This window comes from Scophthalmus maximus, chromosome 8 (genome assembly GCF_022379125.1).
Source record: "Scophthalmus maximus strain ysfricsl-2021 chromosome 8, ASM2237912v1, whole genome shotgun sequence".
Lineage (NCBI taxonomy): Eukaryota > Metazoa > Chordata > Actinopteri > Pleuronectiformes > Scophthalmidae > Scophthalmus > Scophthalmus maximus.
Genome location: NC_061522.1, coordinates 11,072,352 through 11,095,305, shown reverse-complemented (window position 1 = coordinate 11,095,305; position 22,954 = coordinate 11,072,352). Strand labels below are relative to the sequence as shown.

Below are 22,954 nucleotides of genomic sequence, written 5' to 3'. Positions count from 1 at the left end.
TGGATCTGATGCCTTGAATTTTCTTAAAACCTCAAAAAAGTCAAGTCAAGAACATTTAAAGTTTAGAATTATTGAGGTAACTCGTAAACTACATTAGATTAAGATTGCATATACTGTTCCCTTTAAGTGGAATCTGACAATTTCAACCCTCTTTAAGTGTCCAAGTAGCATTGCTGTGTGGACCTAATCGCCTTCTGTTATCAGTGACACGATGAAGGCAGTCTAAAGCTGGTTGTTGTTATTAGTAGGCAGGTTCTGTCACTTTAAATCTTGTAGAAATAATGCCAACTGACATGTCAGGTTTTGAACCCTCTTGAGTCCTCTCTCCATCAAGTGAAAACCCACCCACTGTTCTCTTGTTCTTCATCGGTGCCTATCTATCGCTCTCCGTCTTCACCTTCTTTGCCTCCTCTGGCGAAAATGTTTCCATAACCTTTTCTTCTATTGTCCACCTTTTCTGCTACTAAGGAGAGATACCCACAGCCACCGGGGGGAAACAAAAGTGTTATCCTTGTCCAGTTTTGGTTTGTGCAGCGGCAGACTCAATTCCTTTGTCCTGTAAATTGAGCCTTTTCGTTCTCCCTCGATGTTGTACTCTGTGACAGAAAGAATTGCATAGTGAAAGCGAGGCTCACAGGAAACCAAGTCTAAATACTGATGGTGTCATTATTCAGGAGCGTTTATGTTTGTGGCAGCATCCGGACGCATGCTCTCATGCACACCCAGAAGACGGGGTGTACGGAGAGGACAGGTGTCATGCCAAGTTCTGCTCGACTGCCATGGATTATGAAAACTATGAATATTCAGAGCGCTCCACATTTTTTGAGCTGTCTTGTTAAATGTCCTGTGTAATTGGTAACTCTGGCGTTGTCACAAATTTATTATACGGTTATAAAATGTCCACACCGTGCCTATACCACCTCAAAATAAACCTAACCGTAAAACATGTCTCCATGGTATGAAGACTTGTTGCAGCAGGATTTAAGGAACTGAGGAGGCCATGTTATTTTATTTCCCAGTATGTAACATTTATATTCCTTCTTTTAATTATTCACTTTTATGCATCTTTCTTCTTTCCCCGTCTTTGTCCTTGGCAGTTGTGTTTTTATACTGTTGTTTATACTCGCGCTCGGTAGGTTTTCAAACCATTATACTATGTACAGCTGGTCTGAAGTTAACATTATACAGCTGCACCTGAGATGGTTTATTTTTTACCACAGTCTGTGTAACACCTTGTGTTTTCAGACAAACCAGATGGTGTTGTTCTGTTGTTGTGTAAGTACACACAATTTTGTACGTACAGGTTCACTGTGTCGCGGCAGATGAACTGTTCAACTGCCCTCGGGATGTTTATGGATTAACAGCATTAGTCAAGTGATCCAGTATTCACCGTTGATAAACTGAGTTACATAAATCTTAAAAAAGAAAAAAAAAGGAAAGTTATATAAATCCTGGAGGATTATCTGTAGTATCTTTGTACATTTTTAGGAGTATGGAAGAAAAACATACTGCATATGCCCACCTATTTGAAAACATGAAGCATGGCCTGATGCCGCCATTAACCCTGGATCTTTGGAGAAAATATCTTCTTGGCCTTATAATATCAACTCAAAATGACCTACAGTGCCAGTGGGTTTATGTGAAATAACTTATAAAATAGCTTGTATTGTTCTGCAATTGTTCAGTTTCCTTTTGAAATGATGTGACAGAGCAAGAACAGTCTTATTTAATGAAGATGAAAAACACATATAAGAACCACAGTGAACTCCATAGATCAAGCACTAAAACACTTAGTGTAGAAGATTGCTGTGCACTGACTAAATCTCCTTTCTCAATCCATGACTGCAGTTACATTCTTCTCCATCCTTTTCTGTACATCAAATAACATAAATCACAACACGCACCACAGCTGCTGCAAGCTCTATGGCCTCCATGTATATTTTCACAATAGTATGAAAAGCATGTTTGTCTAAGGCTGCTTATATGTGTACAAGTACATACTCTTAAGTACAAGATGCCCATGAAAACCTGCAGATGTCAGTTTTTATGTGTGTCGTCAAAAAAAGTATGAAATATGTGCAAGGTTAAGGTAGAGTCACTGAAAGAAATGCAGAGGGAGCAGAAGATTGTTGCCAGAAAAAGTGGTAGTGGTTCGGTTCTCATGCTGGGAATTGACTACTTCTGCAAAACCTTCAGGGAATTCTGTCTTTGAGGAAAAATGAGAATAATTAGCGAAGCGTAAATTTAACCTTATTTAAATTGCATTTAAACACCATTGTCAGTATCTGGACCAATAACTTTGAAAACCCTCTATTATTGCCATTTAAAGATTTGCCTGATTACCAAGTGCTGATGACAGTTAATTGCTGATCGTCATGGATTTAAAAATGCTCAGAATGGTCTTGCAGCCATCAGCACTTAGACTTTATCCTTGCACCTGATACTTGATGCAGAAGATTGTCTGATCTGTGATTATTATAATTATAATATGCCTTATAACATATTTATACGAGGATGAAGGATTATGAATAATTTGGAATGAACTCTTTGCACGGACCACGTCAGCTATCGAGCTAAAAGATCCATGTGATGAGGGAACATTTCGTGTCCCAAATTATCTTTCCAGGTGTTTTTCCAGCCCCTCAGCTCAGCCAGGGATTAACGGGATTTCATGGTCAAATCTAGCTATGCTTATTATATTTCTCTCTACTTCTCCTACACAGGAAGAATTGTCCACAAGTGCCGACTGCATTATGCCGTAATGTGCGTGTGTGTGAGTATGTGTGTGTGTGTGTGTGTGTCAGTTGTTGGAAAGCAGAGCAGGGGGAGTTTACAAGTCTCCTGTGGCATTAAGTTTATGATGGTTCCAGTCAGCGAAGGGTTGGCAAGACTGCACCAAAGAAAGAAATATGAGCTCTATACAAAATGAGCCTTATGTTCTCTCTCACTCACACACACACACCTTCTGTATTAATGTTTGATCAAGGTTGTGAATAATTGATGTCTTTATTATTTGTCCCTCTGGTGTCCTGCTGTCCTCTTTCTCTCTCTGTTCACCCCTCCCTCGTTCTCCATCTCATTAATCCTACTTTAATATTTGTCTTTCCCTCAGGACGCTGCTGCTTCAGTACAGCCCTCCTGATTGGAAGAGAGCACCAGTATGGACGCACTCCATTCCACAGTTTCCCACAATCCTTAGCTCTCTGGTAAGTAGCAACTGTAAAAGGGCTTTTTTCAAGTCGCAATGTTTTTAACATGAAATGGACTCTCAAAGCTTTTTCCAAATTGTTCCCCTCATACAAAGAGGAGGGTTTTGCTTTCGCCATTTACAGTCAGTACTGAAGGCGTTGTCCATAAATATGAGATGATATTAAGACATGATGAAGGGAGGGTATTAGATAAATAGATATTGTTATTGTAAAAAAAAGTTGTGTACCTTTTGGAATATTTTGTAAAGCAGTAATTTCACTCTTGCTTAAGTAATTTTTAACTCAAGTATAACTGACTTTTTATCTGTGCATTTTTACAGAAGTAATTTTACTTCTAATTAAGTAAAAGTACTTACAATTTTTCTGTAATCTTTCCACCCCTGCTTAAGGCTGAACTATATGTGATAAATAATATGATAACCAGGTGAGCCACAACTTTCTGTGTGCTATGGCACCTCTACCTGTGAAATACAACCTTAGATTCTATTGTGAAACAGGGAAAACACTGTCAAGGAAGAGAAGAATCTTTAAATATCATCTGTTTCTCTTATCTTGATCCCCAGCAATGCATTGAATTATTCAAATGTTTTTGCCACACATGTTTGTGTCTTTTCTATAATTTTTTATTTCTATAGTGTTTGGAGTTCCCTAGCTGCCTCACAGTATTTTGTTGTCTCCATAGAAACCAGCTGTAGTTGGGTTCCACACGGACGAATGTGGTCTCCGAGGGCAACCCAACAAGTACTCAGGATTTTTTGCATTCTTCTCCTGATCATTCCTTAAGTGTTTTTTTCTTCTTCGGTCATGTTCAGATCTGCAGCTGAGTCTACTGAACCCTGAACTGTGACCAGCGCCAGTCTATTACTGAACTCCTGTCAGGTACAAAATACACACAGACACGGACATGCACACGCACACACACGCAAAGGGACACACTCACACACACGCTATGTTTGTGCTCAGTTTTTTGTTGGAATGACAACCTCTACAATCACACCTCCTCCCACATCCTCTTAGCTAGTAGTGTGGAAGTCTGCAGTCCACATCTCTCAAGAATGTAAATGATGAGCTTGGAAATATTCCTTATTTCTGTTCTGTGATTGTCCGTTTCTCAATACATTCCCCTTCCCTGTGTGTAGTAGGCATTGTAGATTTTAGCAAACATTAATTTCACTGGAGTAAATGGTGTATTTGTCGGTGGCTATTTTTAAATGCAGATTAGATAATAAAAGTGTGTGAAATAAAAAAAGAAAGAATACATGTTCACTGTTACACAGTAATATCTCACCTCGTGCAACTGTTTTTATTACGCAGAGGAACATTAATACTTCTTTAAATTTAATATATCAGAATTTGGTTAAACGGGCAATAGTTCTTGAATTCATTTTTATTTTTGGTCTTTTCTTGTTATTTGTCAATAAGAAAACAAAGGTTTCACCAGATTTATCATTTAAGGAGATTTTCATGCATTCAGTTTACTTGATATGTCCTCCGTTGGATCATGGTCACATCATTGTTTAGCTACTATTAAGTTTTAATATTTTAAATAAACATTATACTGTATATTTTGCATGTCTGGCATACTCAGTCTGCTTTTTACTCATCACATCTTAATGATTGATGTTCTTAATGATTTTAAACACTGTCAATGTTCTTGTTGATTTCATTATTGTTGTTTTTCTTTTAACTGCCTTGCAAGGCGACCTTGAATGTTTTGAAAGCGCCTATCAATAAAGTGCATGATTATTATTATATTTCTCTCCTTGGGCCTTTCCCACTTAGACTGCACCTGTATTTATCATTAAAAAACAGGATTAATTTTTATAATGCATATAGCAGTATATGAAAGTAATGGGACAAACATTCTGAAAGCTTACTGCTACAGTGTGGTGTATGCATGTCAACATGTCTTGATTTAAATTGATTCAGTCTGGTCCCCCTCTCTACCCCTTTCAGGTGATCTGTGTCGTGCCAAGATGATGTCAGTAGATGTGACCAATCGAAATGGCCCGGCTGCCACGCCTCCCACCTCACTCAGCCTTCGCTCCTCACATAATCAGCTACTCAGCAGCGATGTCATCATTCAGGGCTCCGCCACGCCTCCCAAGTGTCGCAAAAAGTATGCACTCACCAGTATCCAGACAGCCATGGGCCTTGGAGAAGCAGTTCCATCTTCGCCGTCACCATCATCTTCCCCGTCACAGTCTTTGACCCCCAACAATCCCAAGCTAGCCAAGAACGGGGTAAACCAGCTTCGTAAAGCCGGTCAGGACCACAACAAAAACACAACCGGCCCCGACCTGATAGATCTGGAGTGTAATTCAGAGACTATAGCAGACGACCTCAATGTCAACACAGCGGAGGAGAACGACAGTCTCACACTGTCCAATAATGACCAAGACGAGGATGTCATTAAGTCAGAATTCGAACTGCACCCAGATGCCAACACTGAAGCAGAGGCAGAGCAGAAAACTGAATCAGATGTAGACTGTAACATTAACACAACCGTGGAGCTCAAACTGAATGGCAACACAACAGATTTGGGCTTTGACTTGAACATTGAGGCAGAGGAGAGTGATGACATCAGCATTTTGTCTGAAAAGGAAATAATGTCAAAGATAAAGATCGAGGAAGATGGAGACGAGGACGCGGTGGAGGAGCAGGACGACGAGGAGAAGAAGCCTTTACTGATGATAACAAGTGGGTCTCCCGTGAAGAACCACAACGTTCCCGCAGGCATGGAACTCATCTCTGACCTCCACTCTAATATCAAGCTCCTCAAATCAGGCAAGGACTCTCCGGTGCCTCCTCCTCCCTCCCCACCACGGCAAGCCAGTCCAGAGGACACACCCCTGCTCTCTGTGGCCTCCTACTCCTCCTCTTCGTCCTCCTCCCCGGAGACGAAGAAGGACAGAAGGACTGGTGCAAAGACGGACTGTGCTTTGAACCGGATCCAGAATCTGAACCCCAGCGATGAAGAGTTGAGTTGGACCACCCTGTCCCAGGAGAGCAACTCCCCAGAAGAGACAGGTACGACTTGACATGTTTCCATTTAGGGTGGCCCAGTGTGCATACATGTAAGTGTGCGTGTGCATGAGATGAACAGAATAACGATCATTCCAAATAAAATGAACAGAATAACGGTCATTCCAAATAAAATGAACAGAATTACAATCAATTCAACTGCTAGAAAACAGGGCACCCTGGGAGAAGGAAGTGCCCTTGTAACTTCATGGGTGGTTAGCAAGTTAGATCAGCAACGTCCTGTTTCAAGCTATGTCCTCTTGTGTGTGTGCTGATAGAGCTTGCAGGCTGTCGAGGAGTTAATACAATGTCGGCCGCTGCCCTTATCTGTCTTTCGAGTCTTCTCATGCCGTCTCACTGTCTGTATACTTGTATTTTTATAGATGTAAAATTGGGCTGCTAAAAACTAAAAGCTGTTTTCATTATCAATTCATCTGCAGATAATTTTGGCAATCAATTGATTTGCTCTATAAAATACCAGATAATGCTAAAAACAAGCTAATTTTAAGCATACTTTACTGTGTTGATGAGATTATTCTAATCTGAAATGATATGATATATAATATATCATGCCTTTGATGTGTACCTTCTGATTTGTGTGTACATGCATGCATACATGCATGCATGTGTGTGTGTGAGGGGTATATAGCGACTGGAAGAGCATTGCATTATCTGCTCCTTCATGTTTTGTGGCTGCCGCGGGGGCATGTGTCATCTCCAGATGGCTCTTGTAACCAAAGTCAGTTTTCCCCTCTGCTGTATGCCTTTACTTTCCTGAACTCGCTTGTTGCCTACCTCTGCAGATCTGTCCAAATCATCTGTCTGTCTTTGACAACGTGTAAAAATCTGGATGTTCAATTTAATTGGGCCCTTAAAACCCTCTGCATGGTGCCGTTTTTTTTGTAAAGTCATATGAAAAGCATCCATCTGGTCTAGAGCAGCAGCCCCAACCTCTGACATGAGCTCAGCTGTAAACCATCCGAGCTGTCTGTGAGCGTTGCCGTGCTTTGAGCTGCAGAGTCTTGTCGCTGCTTTATTTCTCCCTTAATGTTTCTCTCGCAGCTCTCTGGTGACTCACTTCCTTGAGTCGAAGGCTCAGAGCATCTGTGCATTTCATTTCTCTACAAGTATCACGGCAGAATCTATTCTCCATATGTTCTTTTGTCCACAATTTCCCCTCGTTTGTCTTCGAAACTTGGTGCTTGTTCACAGCACCGTTTCAAAGTGATCATTCTCTCATGGGAGCGCCTCGTGTTTTGTGTGGATCAATGTATGCGTGTGTGCATTGATGAGTAGAGGAAGGGGGCAAACGGTAGACGTTCACAGCACTGTAGTCTCCAGTTAAGATGTAGAGGGTTTGCTGAAGAGTCGATAATCATGGTACGGGCGTCATTCATGTTGGATTTATAGTTGTCCACGCCGCCGTGAGCTCCCGTCTGCCTCTCGCTCTCATATTGACAAAGTCGTGTTGTTTTCCCAGGTGTCTGTCAGATTCCTCTGTGGACGCTGCGGTTTTGAGGGGCAGCACGACACTGCTTTCACACAGAGGAGCCAAAACACACACGCACACGCACACACAGCTGACTTGAGGAAGGTCATTTAAAGAGAACGGCAACATGTAACATTCGCAGTGTTTTATTCAGTCAGTTGTTGAACCACTTCTTTTTTCCTCTGACTTCATGTCACCCAGTTACTCTTCCCTACTCCCCCTCCCTCTCTGCTCCTCCTCCTTGCACCTCCAATGGATATGATACTGAATGAAATATGACAGGGGGTGGTTGCCAGGACAACCAAGAGAGGCTAAAGGAAAGGTATGAAGAAGGAAGAAAATGGTTAACATAGGCATTTGGTGAAGGACGAGTGTAGCAATTTTTTCACAATGTCTTTCAATGTGCCCATTTGAAGGAAAGGAAACACAGGCTTATTTGAGCTGTTGTTGTGATGCTCCAGACAGAGGAAGAAAAACAACTGCAGGAAGTACACAACTCCCCCTTCTTTTTATCCTTTCCTCTGTTTTTCTCTTTTCTCCTCCTCTTCTCTACCTTTCTCCTCATGTTATGTTTTCCATGCTTCTCAGCCTCGATGTGTGTCTCCATGTCTCTCTCTCTCCCTCTCCTCTCTTTCTCCCTACCCGGTCTCTTGCAGTGTCTCCCCCTCTCTCCTGTCTCCTCACTCTCTCCCTCTCTCCCCTTCTCTCTCTGTCTGGGGTTTTCTCTTTGGTTACAATACCATTTTTTTGCTGTGTGAGAGGCAGCTAGCTAACTATGATGCTGGGGAAAGACTACATGCTGGCCATTGTGATTGTCAATTACGAGGGTAGGTGCATATGTCAGAGTCGACTGGAAACTACAGTGTTGTGTTAGAGTTTGAAACGCTGTGTGTGTGTGTGTGTGTGTGTGTGTGTGTGTGTGTGTGTGTGTGTGTGTGTGTGTGTGTGTGTGTGTGTGTGTGTGTGTGTGTGTGTGTGTGTGTGTGTGTGTGTGTGTGTGTGTGTGTGTGTGTGTGTGTGTGTGTGTGTGTGTGTACTATCTGTTTATCTTTCAACGCAATGATGAAGTTTGCAATGGTATTGTTCTTCAAATATCTGCCGTAGGTCTGTGCATGCCATTAGTGCATGTACTGTGAGTGTGTGTCTGTACCGTTCTAGCCATGGAGGTTGTGTCCGTGTGGTGTTGTTTGTCTCAGAACATGTGAGTGTGTTTTGCTTCAGAAGAGCACTGCTCTCCCCTCCCCCTCTGCTCAACTCTGCTCTGGCATGGAGCTGCATGCTAACGGAGCCTATGACAGTCTAACTGCTACGTAGGTCTGCTGTGGCACAATTCTCTCAGCTGCATATAGGACCGTTTTAACAAATAGCCTCTGTGTCAGCATGCCAAGACCTTTCATTCCAGTTCCACATTTACTTTACACATCCCTTGCGCAGGTTGAAACTGCTAACTTCAAGGCATGAAATAATCCTCGACCTTAACTAGGCAGAGCACTAAGACCACCTGAGCTCTCTCTCTGTCTCTCTGTCAGTGTCAGTCTCTCTCTCTCTCTCTCTCTCTCTCTTCTTTTTATATATATATATATATATATATATATATATATATATATATATATATATATATATATATATATATATATATATATATATATATATATATGTTTGTTTAATTCTGGCACACATTCTTAGTCACCTCCCTCCCTCTCTAATAGCAGAGACACTCAGGATCTCTCAGTTGTAGTTTTATTGGCCTTGACCTATTTTTATTTGCTCATTAAAAGACTGCAACTCCCAGAAGGCACTGCTTCACAGCCCCCTCTAAAGTGTTAAGCCCAAAGGGTCACCTGTCATTCATATGTGCACATTATGCTAAGCTTTCTGTGATTTCTGTTCCATTAAATAGATTGAAGTATTTATACCTTATCTGCGTGCGTGCGTGCGTGCGTGCGTGCGTGCGTGCGTGGGCGCGTGTGTGTTTGTGTGTGTGTCTCAATTCCATCTCAATATGAACCGACCCAGTCATCATGATGACATATGGCCTGCTGTCGTGGTGACAGGCCCATGGGCTGTGTTTCATCAGCATGGTCAGCAGTTCGAGAAAACTCTTTGTGCAACAACTTATACGCACACGCAGACGCACACACACACACACACACACCCTGCACCAACTGACCAGCCCCTCAGAGTTATGAGTTGCTACACCACCTATTGCAATTTTGGATCATCTTTACTACCTCTGTCACTACATCAACTTCACACTTACAAAGATGCCATTAATAGTTCTAGGTGCGTGCGTGCGCGCGCGCTTCAACTGGCTTGTCTGCCAGGAAACGGCAACCTTCAGATGATATGACATTTAGTACAAGTGTGAGAGAAGAAATGGTGATTCATGAACTTGGATTTCATTTTTGCACTGGGTAACTGCTGTATTTCCTTTAAACATATCACTGTCATATAAATAACAATTATTGCCACATATGCTATGTTCTGTTTGAGGAGGGATGTTTGTCGATCTCTACTTATGTGTTACCATTAAAGGTTTCTCTGGTTTTCAAATTACATGAAGTTCTGTACATCTGTTGGGCCACATCGGCTGCACCTTTATGCAGGTTCTTACCTGGTATAAATGACGAGGTCCCTGATTTGTGCCTGGATTTATATATATTTTTTAAATTCCTTAAAATAATTTCCTTTGGAGCATTTTGATTTTGATGTTGGTTGTCTTTCATAGATGGAACTTTTGGCATCATGGCTCCGACAAATCAATCATGTGATCATTAATCTTTAGAACAGTTTTCTAACAAAGAAAATATATCTAGTATTGTGGTTTTTTTTTGTAGTGTACCATTTGTAGATTTGGTCAGTTGTTTACTGTTAAGTGTTGTAGTTTTGTATTATACGGTATTGTTTTTTATATTTTGCTGCCAGGGGAACAATGCGAAATAGCTATATAGCTAACTAGCTCAACGGCTGTGTTGTGCACGGCTCCTGTTAAATAAACCAATATACTAAACTAATTAAAAGCAATAAAGTAGAATCCAGATAAGAATCCATTATGGATCTCATACCGATGGAAAATAAATGCAGATTTGTTTGACTCTGAACCTAATACAATTACCAGGGCCAGGGAATAGTAATAGGTTTGTGTCATGTTGACTAAAGCTTATTATTTTACGCTCTCATATATGCATCTTACCCGAAGTGTTCTAAATGTGAGAGGAATGCTTGTGTCTGCATTTTCTTTCGTGTATATCTGAGAGTCTTTTGATCATTTGAAAATATTTAAGCTACGTGCATGGGAGTGTTACACAAATACAGCAAGAATGCTAAACAAGTTTTCCTCAGTTGTTATCGGTAGAACGTTTCAGCTTGTTAAGTGACAGCTGCAGCAGATGCTGATAATCCCTTTCAGCTGTTGATAATGCTCAGTGTGTGAACATGGGAGAGTTAAATTCCATTTAACAGATGCCCCGTGTTATCATATAGAAATATAAACCTGTTTTCGATGTTTGTGTGCAGACACGGGTGTGTTTATAGATGCATGTGTTTCTATCTAAATAAAGTATTAGCGAGCTCTGTCACTTTGACAACATTGCACTTTTTCTTCTCTTGTTGATATCAATAAACCGTCCAAATCCATGTTTTTACCAGATATCTGGAGCGAGCAGTCATTCCAGACAGACCCTGACCTGCCGCCAGGATGGAAGAAGATCACAGACATGGCCGGTATCTACTACTGGCACATTCCTACAGGCACCACCCAGTGGGAGAGGCCTGCCACCCGCCAAGTACCCCCTGGGCAGATGGAGTCCCAGGTCCTGGGTGACCACGCGGCCTCTACACCACGTAAACCCTCTCTGGGCTCACTGAGCCCCTCACCCACTCCTGACCATGAGGTTAGAGACGGAACAACAAACTCAAATTGCACACTTTGTAGGGCCTGCGTAAAAAAAACAACTTTTCATTGCTTCCTTAGCATTCATTAACAGATGCCATTGTATTTTATGATATAAAAACAGAAAAGTGCCTTGTGTGTTACACATGCGGTAGACGTTCCCGACCTCAGGGTGCTACCGATAGTAATACTGTTAAATATAAAATTTCAGTATTGGTCTTAACAAGGGAAACCTGCCATTTCTACAACACCTGAATATCTGCTAATGTCTCGGGTGAGTCATCACAGACTCTAATGGCTATGCCTTTGTTTATGTGTACGTGTGTAGTTGTGCCAGGCAGAGGTTTTCTTCACGGCGTCAACTCGTTCGGGCAGCACCACCTCCGACAGTTCAGTGGAGCCGCTCTCCTCTCATGAGCCCATACTCCCCACATGTGGATTTGTCAACAGCTGCTACTTCGTAAGTCACGAACAATCTCTGTGCCATCCTGCCCTGTGTGTGTGGTGGTAATGTACTTTTTTTGTAAAAGGCGGGTTGTGTAGCCTCCATGTGGAATTTCAGATGAATAAGAATGAATTTGTCTGATGTGTCCTGACTGAGATTAGTGGAAAACTGTGGCTGAAATATGCAACAAGACAGCCTGGCAGAGGGAGTGACGCAGATAGGAGGCCATCAATACTCAGAATAAAGGACTGCAAGAGTCCATCAATCAGTCAATCATGCAGAATGATGGAGGGAAACGGAGAGAGAGGAAAGGAGATTTGTAGAGAGGAGCATGGTGTAGATAAAGTATTGATCGAGTGCGAATGGACGGATGTTGACGGATGGATGTGCCAGAATGAGATTCTGGCACATCCATCTGGAGTGGCTGACCTGCAAACTGCTCCAGTATTGGCCAGTGACACAAGAGCCAAAACAGCTGATAGACAAACACGGAGTGGAGTCTTCATGTGCTCTAAATGCTCACTATGCAGATTTTGATCACTTTTTATGCTTCAACTTGCTCTACCTGCCTCTCTTTCTCTCTCCAGCCTCGTTCCACATCTCTGCAGGGGGCGTCTGATCAAGAGTGTCGCGAAGATGAGGACAAGGTTGGGGTACTTCTAAACTTGTGTCTTCTTCCTTGCCTGCCACTCAGTAGCTTTTAGTTGTGCGTCATATTTTTCTTTCTGTATATAAGTGTGCGTATAGGGCACAGATTATTGTATAACAGTTTTGTTTTTGCTCTGTATTCAGCGCAGTTGATTTCATATAAAACAACGACTGTGAGGTAGCAATTGTGCCCGATGCACACAAGGTTCAAGTTCAATAAAAAAATATTGTGTGGAACATTAACATTGTGGCTGGAATGTGATATCTTTGTGATTATGTGATTATCTTTTTTTAAATCTGTTTATTTTTTTAAAGTTTAAATTGTATTATTCATATTTTGGATACTTTGATTGATATTTCCTCTTCACTGGTACTTCTTGTTAGTGGCTTTCTTTCAGGGTCATATTCATATTTATCCTCATCTCTGAAAGTCAGAGCCAGTTCAGATCGATCGTGCAAAAAGTGCCTCTGTTCAAATGAGCCCTGATGGTACTCGGTGTCTGTTTTGTTCATATTATACTAATCAGTGACGTGAATGTTCAATAGGAGCAAGAAACATTTGAGGAAATATTTTAAATCTTGATGAGAAATAATTTGCTGGGTTGCTCCTCTTTGCAACAGATGCTTGGTTTGAAGTGAGCTAGTTAGCTAACAGCTTTGTTCTGTCTTTCTTTCCTCGCTCTTCTTCCCACCCGTGACCCCCAATTCTTTGACCCACCACTGTGTGTGTGTGTGCGTTTGTGTTTTAACGCTCTATGTAGAAACAGGTGTGGAGTGATTTTGGCGGAAAGATTGATAGTGAGGTGTGGAAGGCAAGTATAATGCGCTCAATGTCAATGAGTCTTTTCTAACCTCACCCACTCTTTGAGGGTGTACATTTATGCATTATGTTCTGGACATGATTCACTGCCTGTGCAAAAAAAAGCATGTGTGGCTGATGCGCTCAACATAAATGTACAGTAACTGCACCTACAACAGCACTTTGTCATGCCTGATGTGTCAGAACATCTGTCATTTGGCTGCAGCAACATACTCAATGGGTTGTTTTTTTTCTTTACTCGTGCAGCTAAAATATGTTCATCTTTTCTTCTGGCACTGATCTGAACGTGTTTGCACCCACGTGTTTCTTTCCTTGATGCAGCATGCCCCATTACACATAACACACCAGTACCATTTCTCCATCCAGCAAGGGGGTTGTGCCCACACTCAGATGCATGCTGGCATAGACTGTGTGGAGTCATAATATTTGCATTTGTTTTCTGCCAGGTTTGTGTCTTGTTAGCCCCTTCCCCACATGCCCTGTAACTCCGGAAGATTATGGCAGTTATACAAGTCGGTGTTGTGTTGGAACAGGAGCCAAAGTGATTTTTGTTTAAGGTGCTCAGACAGTAAGCTGGTTCGAGGTCCGGTGAAAGTGATTCACATCTGCCACAGTTGTAGTTGGAAAAAAAGCACCAACATTCCCAGGAAAGCCATACAATTCTTCTGGGATTTTCGTATGTGCTGTGTGTTGGTCTTAAACACAATGAGAAATTCAGTTATAAAGAATAAGAGTAAATTCAATAACGGAAAGAAAAAGACGAACAATGAGCGAACATTGAGAATAATTCGAGTTTTGCTGTCCTCTCACAATAATGTTTTTCTTCCTATAAAACAATGTGTTAATGTGATTTATAGTACCAATAATAATGATGAAATTATAATAATTATGATTATAACTTAATTTGTGCATCCCTTTCGGGGATAGATATTACAAGATGAAAACAAACAAAAAAAACAACCCTTATACGTTTAAAAACGAAAGCTATCTTAGAAAGCCAAGTTTGTTTAATTTTCTTTTGAAAATCCTAAGGTGATCTACTAATCAAAGAACCAAGGGTAAAGTTTCCCCCAGTTTAGGGCAATAAAAACACAAAGCAGACAGATTTTCAGTCATTTCAAAATGATTAAAGTCTCTGTCAAAGAATACAACAGGTTGCATGTGTGAACGGGGCTTTAGGGTGGAGGCCCTGTGGTCAAAGATGTCAGAGATATTTTTGTTTAATTTTACAATAATGATGTCACCTGTGTGCACCAGGATCTGCAGGAAGCCACGGTGAACCCTGACCCAAGTCTGAAGGAGTTTGAGGGTGCTACGCTTCGCTACGCATCACTCAAGCTGAGGTAAAATACCTGTGCAGACACACACACACACACACACACACACACACACACACACACACACACCACACACACTAGCAGACACATGAAACTCTTTGAGCCACCATAGTAAATAATAAAGGTTTTTTCCCCCTTATTTTTCCTGCTATTCACCCACAGTCGCTTTCTCTTGCTCTTGGTCTCGTTAGTTCCTCAAATCTGGTGTTAAATCGGTGAGTTAAATGAGGTCAGACAAAGCAGGAAGTTTGTCCTTCTACCCAGGAAATGGCATCATGTTCGCTATTAGTGTAATGACTGCCCAAGGTTTTGGAGGTTCACAACAGGACAGGACAAGGATCTGCTCGTGGCTGCAATGGTGTAATATTGGCACACTGCTAATCCTATCCTGCGTCCTGTATTCCACTTCTCATAAGGTTTTTTACTTTTTCAGGAACCGTCCATCAGTAGAAGAAGAAGAGTCGAGCAGTGTCAACAGTGACCCAGAAACAAAGGTAAACAACCTTTTCCTCAGCTTAAATCAAGGTTAAAGCCTAAAGTTGATCTTTGTAATGTGTGGTTTCAGACACATATTAGATAGTCAGAAGTCATAATACACATTGTTCTGCAGCTTGTCTGTTAAGAAAATGCATGTGTACAACAACCTTTCAAATCTTTTAAATGGGTCAAAAGTTCAATTTTGAATATTTTTGTGCATCAATTTGTGTGATATCATCGTGAAGTTACTCACTTCAGACTTGTATGCAATCTCATGTTATCTTGTGAAATTTTTTAACATGTAATCAGCTTCCCCAGCAGATGTGGCTTTTTGCTTTGAAAAGATGGTTTATGTTTGATTTTGTCTGTTGATATTCTCCACCTGTTTGTTTACCTGTGGTGCTTATGAGATCATGGTGGCTGTCTATGCTACAATGAGGGAAGAGAGAGAAAGAATCTAAAACAATACTGCCCCCCAGTGGTGAGAGGGGAACTACAGTTTCATGCTGCACATTGGTGCATTAATTACTGAATTCTCTTTAGCGTCCCAACTTAAGATTCAAATGAGACATTTAAACATTTAATCAAGCATCAGGCTCAATAAAACATATTAGTGCCCGTTCAGCCGATGCTGTTATCAGCAATTGTCAGCGCAGGATATAAATCCAATTTAGAACCCAACTAATTAAATGGAAAAATAGATTAATTATTTATCTGGCCCGACACAGGGTCATTTCATTTTGTCACAAACCGCAGCCGATTGCTGGATGGCTAAAATACAATCCTGTGTGTGTGTGTGTGTGTGTGTGTGTGTGTGTGTGTGTGTGTGTGTGTGTGTGTGTGTGTGTGTGTGTGTGTGTGTGTGTGTGTGTGTGTGTGTGTGTGTGTGTGAAGCGTTGCAGATTAGAGTTTAAAGCCAACACTCGGTTTGATGACGTGGTGCTGATTTGGCGGCCCAGTGTGTTTTCCTGCCAGAATTTCACAATCCTTAGTAACAGCGACACTGTGATGAATTGCAGACACAAACACAGACCTACACTCAGGGCATCTGGTCTGGTGGTGCACTCTGACACATGCGTCACAGGGAGTGTGATACAGGGAGTTAAATACAAACACGACCTCACTCAACAACAGTTTAATATCTATCAAAGACTTACCAGATTAATCCAGTGCACATGCACAGATGCCATATTCATCTAAACAAACCTGTAATCTGTAGTATAGAAACCGTGGTTTCCTCATGAGGGACTACGTTTTAAAATTTAATCAAGGCCGCATAGTTTGTATGTCATGTAGCTGCTACCATCTGCTTGTGTGTGTGTGTGTGTGTGTGTGTGTGTGTGTGTGTGTGTGTGTGTGTGTGTGTGTGTGTGTGTGTGTGTGTGTGTGTGTGTGTGTGTGTGTGTGTGTGTGTGTGTGTGTGTGTGTGTGTGTTTAGAGTCATGCTAATGTATCTCCTGCTTTGAAATTGTTGAAAGAGTGTGGTTGTGTTTGTTTGCTGTTCAAAAAGAACAGTGGGTGGCGCTATTCTTTTCAACGGAGCCTAATTCTTATTTCTGATCACACAGGATGAACATGCTTCTAGTTATCTGTTGAATAATACATTTGATTCACACATGAACAAGTTTCCCTACAACAAACTACTGGTTGGTGTGTTAGTGACTCACTTTGTTTTGTCACTTCTCTCGTTGTCTGTCCTCGTCTGACCTCTTTCATCTGTGGTCTCAGTGGTACTGTCTGAATGGACTGCTGAGATCAAATAAATGCTTGATGAGGTCAGATGGATGGTCTCTCTCCTTCCTCTCTTCTTATCTACCGACAAGCTTTGTTGCCTTTTCTGTGTTTTGGTTTAAAACCTTTGGCTTTACTCTAAGAAAATTTGCTGCTTTAAAACTGCTCGTGTGTTTAAAACAAGAGGACATTGCTATTAAGTCACCCAGAAATAAATCTGTGTGTGTGTATATATATATAGTTCCATCACTGTATCTTTGTTACCTTCAGTGTTTCGCTGTGCGCTCTCTGGGATGGGTGGAGATGGCTGAGGAGGACTTGGCCCCTGGAAAGAGCAGCGTTGCTGTTAATAACTGTATCAGACAGCTGTCCTACTGCAAGAATGACATCCGAGACACTGTCGGCATCTGGGGAGAGGTGAGACGGAGGGTGTTGTCATGCAGCATGTGGGGAGGTTTGGGGTTTGTTTTGGGTGTAAAATACATTTTTGTAGTTGTTGGAAGTAAAGGATCTGGAGAGGAGGAATGTTTGTACAGATTGAGGACGATGAATAAAAATTTGGGGTGGAGCAAAGAACAGAGCAACAGAAGTTAGCAGGGGCAACAGTCCTCTGGGATGTATGTCAAGAGATGGAGGGAGGAGGGAGGAAGGAAGGAAGAGAGGAAAAGTAGAGCAATGTCTTTCCTTCGCTCGTAATGTGAGGCGACAGAACATAGAGAACTTCATCCCTCCTTCAATAACCCTTCATCTCCTACCCCCTCTTTTTACGGGTTGATAATTTATTTAGATGCCTTCTAAGCCAAAGGACGGACACCCGCACACACACGCAGGTATATATATTTTTTATTGGCTTAGTTAGAAAGCTCCTGACCGTTTAAAGGACCAACATCCTGAACTGCAGGAAAGTATTGTGTGTTTTTGCGATGAAATCTGAAGTGTGTGTGGGTGTGGGTTTTTTTTTTTCAGGGGAAGGACATGTACCTGGTACTGGAAAATAATATGTTGAACCTGGTTGACCCCATGGACCGCAGTGTGCTTCACTCTCAGCCAATTGCAAGTATCCGGGTCTGGGGCGTTGGCCGGGACAATGGCAGGTTAGACATCATTGTATTTTGTTTTGTTTTTCTTCGAAAATTGATTATTCCCCTTTTGTTTTTTCTTCACAATTGATAACATTTATAAGCTTTTATGTTGTGATTTTTGTGCTCTAAATTACCTGCAACATTTCTCTAAAGATTTTTGAGATATTCCAGTGTTGTACACCAATCACCTGGGTCATGACCGATTGGGGGTACGATATCCTTTTGTCGTAGATGTTTTGAATTATTTATTTGATAGATTAATCACCGGGGTCAATGAAGTCAATGGTGCATCAGAAAAAAAGGTCAGGGTGACAATTGAGGAGAGCAGACAGGTGGTGCGGTGGCTGACTGAGAAGAGGAGTAAATGATTGATGATGAAGGGATGCTATTGACAGATTAATTCATCAGTACAAAGGAGAGGATGAGCAGTAGAATGGCCTTTATTCTCGTTCACCACAAATCCCTATCTGACTATCAGTCCCTCGCTTTCACCTCAGCTGAGATCAGCACATCTTGCAACTTACAAAGTCAGTAAAGTAAATGAGCTTCACAAGCCTTTTCTTGACGGATGAAAAAAAATGTCAGTAAACACGGTGTGTATTGTACTTGCAGGGCAACCAGCAGACGGCGCTCTGCACTGCTGCTGCATGCACTGTAAGATACCGAATGTAGGTTATCAGGCTCAGCCAGGTGATGTGGACTGGGTTGGTTGGTCGCTACTATATAATTGGAGCTGGCATGTTCCTGCACATGTGTACGTACACACACGCATGCACGCACGCACGCGCAGACGCACACAGCAGGCACGAGTGCACTCAAGAGAAGAGGCAAGGCTAAAAGCTCTTGGCATAAGCAGAACTGCAGAATTCTGTTGCCTCAGGGATCTTTCTCTTCTCTCACACACACACACACACACATGAACATGAAAATGCAGTGGTGTGTGTCACAGTATATTTTTAACATTTGCGATCACCCTGTCAGATGAAACGAATGTGTGTTTTCCGAGTGCTTAACCTTTATTTTTACCATCCACATCTACATATGGCAGGAGAGCGACAGCAGTGGGAATACCACAGCTGCAGCGGAGGGAGGAGGGGGTTGAGAGGAGTTGGTTAGAGGGGGGAGAGGGGTATGAAGCTGCCAAAGGGGGAGGTATGGTTAGTTCTCGCTGGGTGTGGAGCAGGCAGGGTGAGGAGTGTGCGCGTATCACAAGGAATAGATGGTGTGTCTGAAGACGCTCCTGTATATACAGAATTACCTGCTAAAATAGGGGGGAAAAACACTGTGAGTATATTTATATACCCTTTTCTTACTTTTTATATATCACTTTTTTGCATTATTTTGTTTTGTTACAAAGTAACAGGGGGAAAAAAAGGGATGGGGTTGAGTGATGATGACATGCCGAGCATGTAGTTTGTTGCTTGGTTTTTACAGCAGCTGGGAGGCGAGCATGTAACAGTTTTACAAGAACTCAAGTGGAGTGTAAAAATTGGATGCGGGCGCATGTGTTGGTGGTTTCGCTCGTGGTTGGGTGCTAATTATGAAGAGCTGATGCGATAAAGGAGTTCCGCTCATCTGAATCTGCAGTGTTTGGTGGAAAAAAGGAAAAGTAATTGTGATCCTGAAAAGCTTTCAACAATGAAATGTGCTGCAGTCCAGTCCAGCGCAGTAACGCAAGTGTGGACTATTCGTATTCTTTATTCTGAATTTGCGTCCTAAATTCACTCCATCGTTCACATTTAAATTCTTACAGTGTATATGTAGCAAAGAAAAAATTATCTGAATGCATACATTTTGTTTATGGGTTGTTGTACTTTTCTGTTTCTAAGATTTAAAAGCAAATTAGGTTTCAATATTGTACATTGTTTGGAGCATGGATTGTCTGTCACACACACTCCCACACCCCTCTGGATACACCTGTGCCACAGATTGGAGTGGTTTCCCCCCCATGTGCCACAGAACTCATTATCATAAAGATTACAGATATCCACAGCAACCTTGACATTTTCAGTGACGCTGCATGATCATAAGATTATATTCAAAAGGAGATATCACCCCCTCCCCTCCCCCCTTCCTCTGACTTTTATCTTCCCTCCTCATCTGGGTGTTTTATTCTACCCTTGTCTTTACGCTTTCATCTTTTATCATGTACATTGTTGCGGTTCACTTCCAATTTCCTCCCCCAGTATTCCACATTTCTCTTATGATATTCCTCACTCTTCTAAATCAACGTCTCCCTAACTTGTTTTTACTTCACTTTTAGAAACTCTCTTTCATTTCTTTAAGGAAACTCATACCTTCAGCATTGCACCCAACCAGAACATGTTTTTGTCCCACTATTCCTTGGTCCCTCCTTCCCTCACCTCTCATTCAACATCTGTCGGTTTTTCATATTTCACTTCAAGGTTAAGTAAGCATTAAAATTACCTGCTGTGCTGCTTTGACCTGAGCTACAGCCCTTCACCCCACACACACACATATAAATATGGAGATGGTAAAACAAATCGATCACTCAAGGTTAATTCTCGATGTATGTCAGTGGGTCAGTTTGTCACTTTTACCTCTTGTCCTGTAATATGGGTTTGGTACAATTGATTATTTTTCTTTTTTATTCTACTAACTCTCTTCCTTTCCTCCCTTGCTTCCTTGGACACAGAGAGAGGTAAACACATTCTTTCCTTCCATCCCCTGACGTTCCTTTAGTATCTCTCCATCTCGATCTCGGTCATCCCTTATTGTTTAATTTCCTCTGTCTCATATTTTTTTTTCATCCTCAAAGTGGCCCTTGATCTACTGCACCACTGTGCGCACTCACTTAGAGATGTAGGAAATGAAGGTGACCTCTCCAGTCCTTCTCTGTCTACAAGCAATTTTTTTCAAAGTATGCACACACACACAGATGTATAACACACAAATGGGAATCTTTTGTGGAGAGTTTCCCAGAGGGTCTGGCCTCAGAAATCTCGTTATAACCCTCAGGCCTATTTCCTATTTCCTGGCATATTGAAGCACACATCTTGATGGAAGTTTAGATTTTTGGGGATTGTGTGTGTGTGTGTGTGTGTGTCTGAGCCTTTGCTCTACTGGTTTAATTTGGTGCTGCTATATTTCTTCTTCACTTTATTCAACGTCTTCATCCCTCTCTCCCTCCGTCTACATTCTGTCTTCTTTTCATTCCCTCTATTCAGTGGAGTTAAATTGTTTTCGGCTCCAGTGGGCCCAGGGGAAAGTTCTTCCCTGCTGTCACTCTGTTCAGCTCCTTCTTGCATCACGTTGCTCTATTGATCACTGTGTCCATCGACCTGCTCAAGAATGTGTGTGTGTATATATATATATGTGTCTGTGTGTGTGTGTGTGTGTGTGTGTGTGTTCTGTACTCATCAGACTGATAAAGGTCAATTCATCTCTCATGTCGTCTGCAAGAGCTGTCAGTCTGGACACATTCACACACATCAAGCAAACACACAACTGCTTCATCATTTATCTTTCTTGTCTCCAAGTAAAACTAGAATTAGTTTTCCTCCTTTTTCTGTGTCTTCTTTATTAACCCTGTGTTTTCCTCTTTTCCCAGGGACTTTGCGTATGTGGCGAGGGACAAAAACACCAGGATCCTGAAATGCCATGTGTTCCGCTGTGACACGCCAGCCAAAGCCATCGCCACCAGTCTGCATGAGATCTGCTCCCGGGTGAGTGCTTCAGGCTGGAGGAGGAGGAGGAGGCCAAGTTTGGATTTGGCATGAAGTCTGGCTCAGACGAAGAGTCAACGTGTTGGATGAACCTTTCCACCACCACTTAATGGGAAAGGCTGGGAGACTGGAAAATTGTGCTTATGGGCATTATCATGATTAGTTTTGCAAAAATAAATGAACCGAACCCTGTCGAAAATAGGAAAATGGCACTTGCTTCCAAAACGATTTGTCCAGCCTAAGAAATGCTTGTATTTTTATATCGTATTTGAAATTCCAGAACCAAATTTAAAAGCATCTAAATCTCAGCAAATACAGTGTTTTTCACACAGTTATCAGAGTGTTAATTATTTTCCTTTTTGCCCCAATAAAACTCACTTATAGCGTTAGAATTTTAAATCTTTATTTATCTATGTAGGCTCATAATTTGATGTTGAATTCAATCTACGTGGCACTAAAATGTTTTTTGAAAGGTTTAAGTCAAAGTGTAACATTATTTTTAGTACCCCTGTTATGACCACTAACTTAAATAATTTAGTTGTTCTTGAAGTGTAACTCGTTAGAAGAAAGTAGGAACATTTGTCATTCTTCACAACCTAAAAGTGCCCCACATTTTACAGTCAACCTACATTATAGATCCTCGCGTCTGCTTCATGCAGATTCATCGCACAAAGAAAGAATAAATAAGGAAAGATGAAGAACTGGTCTCCGCAGGGTTTGCTGTGACAAACTCTAATTAAGGACATGTATAATTTGTGTGTGTGTGTGTGTGTGTGTGTGTGAGTGTGTGAGTGTGTGAGTGTGTGAGTGTGTGAGTGAGTGAGTGAGTGAGTGAGTGAGTGAGTGAGTGAGATTTTTCCTGTTTTCATCTTTCTGGTTCTGTGTTTGCATGTGTGGGTTTGTCCTTGTCAGGACCACTGCAGGAAAGCTGTAACCCTGCTTCGGAAAGAGGAGTGTGACCTGGTTAAAGTGTGTGTGTGTGTGTGTGTGTGTGTGTGTGTGTGTGTGTGTGTGTGTGTGTGTGTGTGTGTGTTGCTCTCCAGGTAAATAGGTATGACAGTATGACAGTATCGGGGTTGAAGCTTCTCCCGGTTTTCCTCTGCTCTTTCTTTTG

The 22,954-nt window shown here is 41.7% G+C and overlaps 1 protein-coding gene across 14 annotated transcripts in view; it reads left to right on the top strand.

The window, feature by feature from the left end:
• apbb2b (amyloid beta (A4) precursor protein-binding, family B, member 2b) overlaps window positions 1–22,954 on the top strand; it is a 41,619-nt gene that overhangs the window by 11,692 nt on the left and 6,973 nt on the right. For 3 of the 14 annotated variants that reach the window (XM_035637238.2, XM_035637240.2, XM_035637239.2), the window contains 13 exons: window positions 3,113–3,206; window positions 4,022–4,088; window positions 5,166–6,239; window positions 11,371–11,615; window positions 11,943–12,074; window positions 12,647–12,712; window positions 13,469–13,519; window positions 14,785–14,870; window positions 15,298–15,358; window positions 17,343–17,489; window positions 18,039–18,166; window positions 20,811–20,816; window positions 21,726–21,840. In XM_035637238.2, coding sequence (XP_035493131.2) covers window positions 5,186–6,239; window positions 11,371–11,615; window positions 11,943–12,074; window positions 12,647–12,712; window positions 13,469–13,519; window positions 14,785–14,870; window positions 15,298–15,358; window positions 17,343–17,489; window positions 18,039–18,166; window positions 20,811–20,816; window positions 21,726–21,840 — 2,091 coding nt within the window. In that variant the 5' untranslated portion in view covers window positions 3,113–3,206; window positions 4,022–4,088; window positions 5,166–5,185. Of the gene's footprint in view, window positions 1–3,112; window positions 3,207–4,021; window positions 4,089–5,165; window positions 6,240–8,380; window positions 8,550–11,370; window positions 11,616–11,942; window positions 12,075–12,646; window positions 12,713–13,468; window positions 13,520–14,784; window positions 14,871–15,297; window positions 15,359–17,342; window positions 17,490–18,038; window positions 18,167–19,331; window positions 19,439–20,810; window positions 20,817–21,725; window positions 21,841–22,954 lie in introns of those variants that run through there. The other 11 variants (XM_035637242.2, XM_047333870.1, XM_035637243.2 and 8 more) reach the window with 9 other exon arrangements.